The following is a 9,172-nucleotide window of genomic DNA, read 5'->3' on the forward strand; positions in this document are numbered from 1 at the left end:
TAGATATACTAATAAATTTTATTTAAATTGGAAAACTAAAGGTTTAATATTTAATACTACAATAAAACTATCTATTTACGTATTGCTTTTTGTTTTGTTTTTTATTAGGTTTGCTGAATTTTTTAACAAAGGAATATTTTTTTCTCTATACAAATTAAGCTATTAATTGAAAAAAAATTCAGGGCAGAATTTCATATTCTTTTCTTAACTTTCATGCATTTCATAGTCTTTAATACATTTAATTTTTCAGTAATAAAAAAGTATATTTCAGAGCAAAAAGTTTTTACGACATTTCTGTATGACATAGTTTTTATTTTTTATACATTTATTTCAAATACTATAATTTTTTAGATCTGGCCAACAGAACCTTATAAACGTTGAAGGATCATCGAGCAAGGATTTGAAAAAAATCCCCGAAATAAGGAAAAAGTTGGCAGATATACTGGAGCACAGCGGGCTGTTTGGAAACGCCACAACCGACATCAGTCCCAGGGACGTGTCCGCAGCGAAACCCATGGACTACAATTTCCTGTCAGTTTTGTTTGTTTATTTTAACACAAATGTATTTGCTGATAAACTAATTTATTAATGACTAAACTAAATTTACTTATGGACTATAATTTCCTGTATGTTTTGTTTGTATTTATTTATTTTTGTGTTGCTTTGTAAACTTGTAGCATATTTTTTTAATTAATGTACTTTATATGATTATTGTTATATAATAATTAATTAAACAGGTCAGTACCAGATTTATTACCGAATTATATTTATTCACAAGCTTATATAGCTGATGCAAGTGTTCCAACTCTACAAATAAGTTTGTTTATTTTATAAAAAAATTTGTACAACTCTACAAATAAGTTTGTTTATTTCTTTTATATATACAAACAAGTTTGTTTGAATTAACAAAAAATATACAAATAATGTTTGTTACAATAATTATTGGTCAACAAATAAATTATTTGTAATATTAAATACTAGATACAAATAAATTATTTGTAATATTAAATAGTAGATACAAATAATTTTAATACTATGACAAATACTAGTATACAAATAATTTTTCTTTATCTAATGTTTATAATATAAAATGTTAAACTGCATTTTTTAAAATTATAATAAATACTGATCTATAATTAAGTCTGTTTATTATATTATACATACGATTAAATTTGTTATAATTGATTAATCTACAGAAAAAGTTGTTAACTATATTAACTATTAACTACAATTAAAATGGTTTGTTTAAGAAACACTAATCTGCAATTAAGATTGTTAACATTTAATTAAATAAGTACAAGTTTACAAATAAGTTTACTAGTACATATACTAGTATACAAACTTGTATTCTTTAAAAAGAGTATAACATCCTTGCAAGAAGTGTTTTTAATTACTCAACAAAATAGTTGAAGTATTGTTACTTTATTAAATGTTTTAAACTTATATTTAGTTTCATAATTAACTATGATGTAGTTTTTATTTTTTAAACAGGTTTATAACATTTATCACTAATGCTTCAATATTAAGAGAGTTATTAGAAAATAATAGAGCATATAACTTTCACAGATACTTCAGACTTGTACAGGCCTCTACACTTCGGATTACTGAACTCGGGATCATATTACTGGTGGAGAATAGTTCCCACTAACAAAACAATTTCGAATACTGAACCTTTCCATTTGGTAGTTTTCAGCGATAAAATTGCTTCTAATGAGTTCCTTGCTTTTTTCTCAAGTTATGGGTATGACTGTTTGTACATTTTATTTTTAGTAGCAAAATAATTTATTTTGACACATATTTTTACAAAAGTATTTTCGTTTTTTTTTTTTTTAATAAACTTGTTAACTATACTATGTCATAAAAATGCTTGATTCTTTTTTGAACTTTTGTTTTCTTATAAAAAAAAAAATGGCATTTCAACAGAATCATCGGACTTTATGTGACTTTTGTTTTGTTGGCTGCAAGATTGTTCCGACTTCTTTTCTTTGATCTCGTTCCAGCTATTATTATCAGGTAGAAAAATATGTTTTTTATTATTTGTAAACTGTTAATGTTTTAAAAAGTTTATTAATTTGGTCTTATAACGTGATATTTTGTACTTCTTTCCGTTTATCATCAAAAATAAACTAGAAATATTAAATTTCATGCATTATAATGACTATTCGTACTATTTTACTTTTATCACTGTTACAACAAAGTTATTTGATTAAATATATACTTTTTTTGAGATAACTTACAATTGTAGATAGAGTTTGGACACTTATCCATCATGATACGAAAATATATAATCTAAATATTTTTATTTAATAATATATTACAGAGAACTTCCAAATGTTGATAGAGTTTGAACACTTATCCATGATAATATAAAATAATTATTTAAAATATTTACAACTAAATATTTATTTCAGAGAACTTCCAAATGTTGATAGAGTTTGGACACTTATCCATGATAATATAAAATAATTATTTAAAATATTTACAACTAAATATATATTTCAGAGAACTTCCAAATGTTGATAGAGTTTGGACACTTATCCATGATAATATAAAATAACTATTCACAATATTTACAACTAAATATTTATTTCAGAAAACTTCCAAATGTTGATAGAGTTTGGACAATTATCCACTATAACATAAAATAATTATTCACAATATTTATATATAATTATACTTTGATTACAGAGAACTTCCAAGTGTTGATAGAGTTTGGACACTTATCCATCATGATACGAAAATATAAAATCTAAATATTTTTATTTAATAATATATTACAGAGAACTTCCAAATGTTGATAGAGTTTGAACACTTATCCATGATAATATAAAATAATTATTTAAAATATTTACAACTAACTATATATTTCAGAGAACTTCCAAATGTTGATAGAGTTTGGACACTTATCCATGATAATATAAAATTATTATTCATAATATTATATTTAATTATACATGTATTACAGAGAACTTCCAAATGTTGATAGAGTTTGGACACTTATCCATGATAATATAAAATAACTATTCACAATATTTACAACTAAATATTTATTTCAGAGAACTTCCAAATGTTGATAGAGTTTGGACAATTATCCATGATAATATAAAATAACTATTCACAATATTTACAACTAAATATTTATTTCAGAGAACTTCCAAATGTTGATAGAGTTTGGACAATTATCCATGATAATATAAAATAACTATTCACAATATTTACAACTAAATATTTATTTCAGAGAACTTCCAAATGTTGATAGAGTTTGGACACTTATCCATGATTATAAAAAATTATTATTCATAATATTTATATTTATTTATATACTACAGAGAACTTCTAAATCTTGATAGAGTTTGGATACTTATCCATGATAAAATAAAATAATTATTTGCAATATTTATACTTAAATATATATTACAGAGAACTTCCAAATGTAGATAGAGTTTGGACACTTATCCATGATATACATCTTGTTAGAGAATTGAAAGCTTACGAATTAGAAGAAGATTTGTTTGCTAAATTAATATACTTATTCAGGTAAATAATTTATATTAGATAATTAGTTTATTTGTTTAGGTAATGAGCTATTTATTCTGGTTACTTATTTAAATGTTTAGGTAGTTATTAGATTTTATGTGTTATTTTTAATTTAACAAATTTAAGTTAGTTAAAAGGTAGTCAAAAAATATTTCAAAATAAATGTTTTGTACTTGGGTTTAAATTTTTAATTCATTTAGAATATAAATAATATGACAGTGTGTTATAAAGAATACTCTAAGTTATTAAGTATTTACTTTATGTAAATTTATAAGTATGAAATTGTTTGCATCAGTTTATATTGTTATAAAAAGAAATACAAATGTTAATATTAAAACACTTCATAATATTTTCTTTTATAGAAAAATTTAACTTTTAAAAGTTAAGTGAAATCATTATTTATTATTCATTATTAAATGTCAAAGATCTGTTGTAAATTATTTATTTATTTAGATCTCCTCAAACAATGATCAACTGGACTCGATTGAAAGGATTCAAGATAAAAACTAAATGAGAATTTATTTTAAATATTTTTTTTTAAATGAAGGTTTAAACTCAGGATGAGGGGATTCGAAATAAAATCATATTATACTATGTAGCTGTAATAAATAGTTGTTTATTTTGACATTTGCTGTAGAACCAAACGCCAATTGAAATTTCAGCCGAAAGTTTTTAGTGTCTTACAACTAAGCAATACAAATCAAAATACTTTTATTTTATCTGTAATATTTTTTTAGATCAATTGTAAATAAGAACTGCTTTTTGCTTCATTATTTTTTCTTACCAAAAACTACGAATGCAATTTTTTATTTAGACTGATAAAGTATTTCATGCGTAGAAAATTTTACTGCAATTTTTTGTCCTTTATTTTTATTGCACTTTTAAATTTCTTTAATGAATTTATTGTTTAATTTATTTTTACACGGGTTTTGATATTTTATTAATCGATAAAATATACTGTCGATTAAGACGTTTTCTGTATTTTTAAAATTGATGATTATAATAGTTGTTGTTAGATAAAATTCTAATAAAAATTAATGAATGTTTGAACTTATGAAAAGTTTAAAATTATAAATATGTTTTTCATTTCGTATTGTACTATAAAATGTTTATTATCTACTGATAAACTATAGATATTATGTTTAAAAACATTTTAGTGGAGTTACTTTTTTATTTAAATACTTTTTAACTTAATTTAAAACATAAAACTATAGATTACTGATTAAAGATGTACAGTACAGATTACGTATGCATGATGTAGTGTTTAAAACAAGGTTTCCCATAGGGGACGACTCTTTTTTAGAAAATTTTACAAAACAATAACTAGTAATGAAGCAAAAAATAATTAACTGATAAAATGGGGAAATTGTGTTTTAAATTTCTGCCAAAGGATGTGATTATAGAAACCCTGGTTTTAATTCAACAGTTGTTTTTTAGAAATGTATTTTTTTTTAAGAGTTAATAAGTATTTTTTAAATGCTTTTACAATGTTTAATATAACTATAGTTATATATATAATGAACACTACTTAGAATATAACTTTATTAATTAAAAAAAAAGATGATGGAATATAGTTTATTGAACGATAAAAAAATTCGCTCAAAACATTCTGTCTTAGGACTTGGTGCTTTTGGTCTTATGACCTGGTGATTCCTTTCGGTTATCGAGTCGCACACCACGGATACCTTTTAACGTCTTGTCCAGGTTATTAAATAATCACTAAAAATTATTATTTAAGAGTAATTTTTTTATTTTATTTAAACATTTCTTAAAAAATATAGCAACTGCTCTTGTAGACCTATTTAATAAGTAAATATTCATTAAAGTTGATAATCAAAATTAAGTAAGAATTATCAATAGTTATTAGAAATTAAATAGTCGTGCACCTTTTAATTACCATGCTAAACTTATAAAACACTAATAAAAGATTACTTCAAATTAAGATTTGTAGTATATTCTATGTTTTTATTTGTTTAGAACCCTTGAAAGTCCGGAAGTTAAAAACTGTTAGGTTTTAAATTAGTAATCTAACTAGTAGTAAACAAGTAATAACAAATTTGATTTTATATTACTTATCTTAAAATATTAGAAAAAATTGTTAATAATTCAACATGATACTTTTAATTGTCAGACTAGTTAAAAAACATTTAAGGACATATACTTTTTCAAAATTGATTCCGAAGCAAAAACAATTTGTTTCATTAAACTTTGAATTAAAACTTAATATTGTTTGCAATCTGATCAACTTTTTTTTTTTTCGGCAGCAGTTACAAAGTATAAAAATTTTTGTATTTTTTTCAGAAAAAACTTTTTAACAGCACAATATAAAATAAATAGCTTCATTAAAAATCAAAAAAAATTATTAAAGAATGAAAAACTTTAAATTTTTAATAGACAAGCGTTTCGTTGTTTTGTGTTTATCATACTACTTATTAAAGCTTCAATAAATATATGGTTAAAAAATCTGAAACTTTTGCATTCCGACCAGTTCACCGTTGCTCAGATATCTCTTTGTGACGTCATACGATTACAAATGTGACGTCACAAAGCCTGAAGAAAGTTACGTGATCAGATCATCGTGAAGTCACAGCACAATATGAAAAGCTGTAAACAGTTTATATGTTGTGTTTATGCACATGTAGGTTTATATATCCTAGGAGGTCCTTTAGTTTTCCTTTTAATTCAACCTTTGCAGATGTATATGAAAAAATAAAAGCGCAAAAACTCTCGAAAACAGTTAAAAAAAACTTGTTTGTAGTTTAATTCAGTAAAACAAACAAAATTGAAGTTTTAAAATTCTCTTGATACATTTTTTAAAGTTTTGCAAAGAATATTTCAAATGCTTTTTTGGTTTTAGTAATTTAAACTCACTGTGATGTTTAGACACTTTAAAGGTTTGAATTCAAATCAATTAAAATGGCTCCAGTATATTGTCTTAGAATAAAAAAAGTTTTGAAAAAACTCCAATAATTTTTTTTTTGATCTCTAAAGTAAAGTTTTTAAAAAAATTTAAATAGATTAGAGTATATAGTTACTGTACTGAATTTATGTCATAAATTTACTATGTTATTTTTGATGTTTGTTTTTATGCGTGTTTTTTCCTTTTTATATCTTTAAAACTGGTACTAGAATAATTATCAAAAATAAAAAAGGGTTAGAAATATTAATACAAAGCTTTAATTTATCAAAACTAACTTTAAGTTTAGAAAAGCCTCATTTAATATTCCATAACAATTAACTAAATTTATAATCATTATACTTTCATTATTTCGTAAAAACATCGATAAACAATAAAAAAAAGCAAAACTAAAAGTACAAAGATATATATCATAAGAAATGCAGCTTGTATTATTAAAAAGTAGATATTTAATCTTACATTAAACGAGTGAAAAATTACAAAAAAAAAGTTGTAAAACGAACGAAAAAAGAGCTACTAATGAAAATATGACTGTTTAAATTAGTTTGACTAGAGGTTACACTAAGTTTTACAGTATTATTTTTTAGTATTTTTTTTAGTAATTTTTTTATTAATTTTCCACTCTCTCGATTAGAAAAAAAAAACTTGTGATTATTTTATAGCAGATAACTTTAATGAAAAAAGTATTTTCTTCTTTAAAAAGTTGTTTTGGTTTAGACTTTAGTGGCTGTGTTAAAAGTTTTCATAGTTAAACCAGTTGTAAAAGTACTATTTGCTTGCATATAGAACATTACAATAAACTACTTTTAGTTTAGATTTTTTTTTGCGAATTTAGAATGCAAAAAAAATAATATGATTTTTTTTTTGTGAACAAAATGTAAACATATAGTGGTGTACTGTTACTAATAGCTTTGTATTGCTAGTTTATAACTTTTTATTTGAATTACTGAAATAAAAATAAAAGTATGGTTATTAAAGAAAAACATTTTAACCATAAAGAACTATTTTAAATCAAACTTTGAAACTAACTTAGCTACAAAAATATATTCTAAATATAAATTAATTTTGTACTGGTTATTCTAAAACGAATTGTGAGACGTTTTTTTAACTTTGAAAACTCCAGAGGTAAATTCGATAGGTTATAAGTATATTTGATAATATCTAAAGTAAAAAGCAAAATAACATACATTGTTTGTAGCTTTTTATGTAAAATTAACTTTCATACTTAAGTTTTTTGTAGCTGGTATTTTTACTTTTGAGCAAAGAACTGTTTGTTTAACTAGATAAATCTATAATTAGCTCATAATCTACATCATTTGTATTGCTAAACTGTAGAGGAAAAAAAATAAAAAAAATATTCTTACGTCTTGTGATCAAAAACTACCACTGTAAAAAGTAACAAATTTGAACATAAACATTTAAATATGTAAGAAAATAATAGTTTGAAAAGTTTATATTATAAACTTTTAACTTATTTTTCAATGTTATCAACTTAGCTGTTAATAATGAAAACTTCAATATAAATAAAACTGTGTTGTGTAAATGCTAATCATTTGAATTTGACAAATATAGATATATACTTCTCAAATAATCAACAGCTTAAAATCAGGTTATGTAAAATGCTTATATTGTTATAAAGTTTTTTATCTAAGTAAAATCATGATTTATTCAAAGTTTTTACTTTAATTAAAAGTTAACAGAGTATTCTACTTGCAATGCAACTCGAACTGTTTAGTAGCGTTTTTTAATTGAAGGCTTTACAAACATTTAAGACAAAAAAACACATTAATATTTAAAAAACAGTAGAAATCTATGTTCAAACCTAAATAAATTAAAACTTTTGTGACTGTTTCTGGAGTTTTAATTTGAAAGTATAAGCACAGGAAAATATAAAGTTTGAATGTTAGAATTATGTTGCATTTAAACTCATATAAAAGTTTATTAAATAGTTGAAATCAGAGTAAAATTTTAAACCGCAAACTTTTTCTCAATGTTTGTTAGTATTTTTTTGCTTATGTTGAAGTCAAACTAACGTTTTTTTATTTTTTAATTTATTAAGTACGTATTCTGAATATTAATACTAGGTTTAAATCTATTAACGCTTAAGTAGTTTCAGTAACTAAAAATATAGTTTTTATCACTAAAACGAAAACAGTAAGTAACACTCATTTTATATAGAGCAGTGCTTCTGAACCTTTTTCTAGTGGCGGAACCCTTTTCCAAAGTTCAACTTTTCCGCGGAACCCCTAACTTTAACTTTACATAAAATGTAAATAATTTTTACATAAATTTTTAAATTTCGAAAGGCTTCGCGGAACCCCTGAGAGGCGTCGCAGAACCCTAGGGTTCCGCGCAACCCCATTTAGAAGCACTGATATAGAGCACTCTAAAATTATATTTTATTGTTTATTTTCTAATGTAGCATAAAAAGCTACAATTTTTTTAGAATGAAATAGTATAAACACAAAGATAACTCGTGGTAACCAAAAGAATTAAAAAATAAAAACTTTTTTACTCCTGAATTTATAATAATTAAAACTGTAGCTTTTCGAAATTGATTGTACAATATCACACTGCTTTCAATTTAGAATGATATAAAGTATAGTTTCACTGAGCTTCACCTTTAAAAGCTGATAACTGTACTGTTTGTGCGTGGCTAAGTGATATTTAATTAGTCTTAAAATTTTTATGTTGGAATTTTTTATCTACAAAAGAAAC

General features: G+C 23.4%; 1 protein-coding gene across 3 annotated transcripts in view; it reads left to right on the top strand.

Annotated features, from left to right (window-relative positions):
• The window catches only part of LOC145837195 (piezo-type mechanosensitive ion channel component 1-like), a 49,204-nt gene extending 44,746 nt beyond the window's left edge, over nt 1–4,458 (top strand). For all 3 annotated transcript variants that reach the window (XM_082944964.1, XM_082944967.1, XM_082944966.1), the window contains 6 exons: nt 352–531; nt 738–817; nt 1,567–1,741; nt 1,924–2,013; nt 3,421–3,537; nt 3,991–4,458. In XM_082944964.1, coding sequence (XP_082801090.1) covers nt 352–531; nt 738–817; nt 1,567–1,741; nt 1,924–2,013; nt 3,421–3,537; nt 3,991–4,051 — 703 coding nt within the window. In that variant the 3' untranslated portion in view covers nt 4,052–4,458. The remainder of the gene's footprint in view (nt 1–351; nt 532–737; nt 818–1,566; nt 1,742–1,923; nt 2,014–3,420; nt 3,538–3,990) is intronic.
• Nucleotides 4,459–9,172: the final 4,714 nt, after the last annotated feature.

The sequence above is a fragment of the Thalia democratica genome, chromosome 5 (assembly GCF_965202585.1).
Source record: "Thalia democratica chromosome 5, ktThaDemo2.hap1.1, whole genome shotgun sequence".
Taxonomy (NCBI): domain Eukaryota; kingdom Metazoa; phylum Chordata; class Thaliacea; order Salpida; family Salpidae; genus Thalia; species Thalia democratica.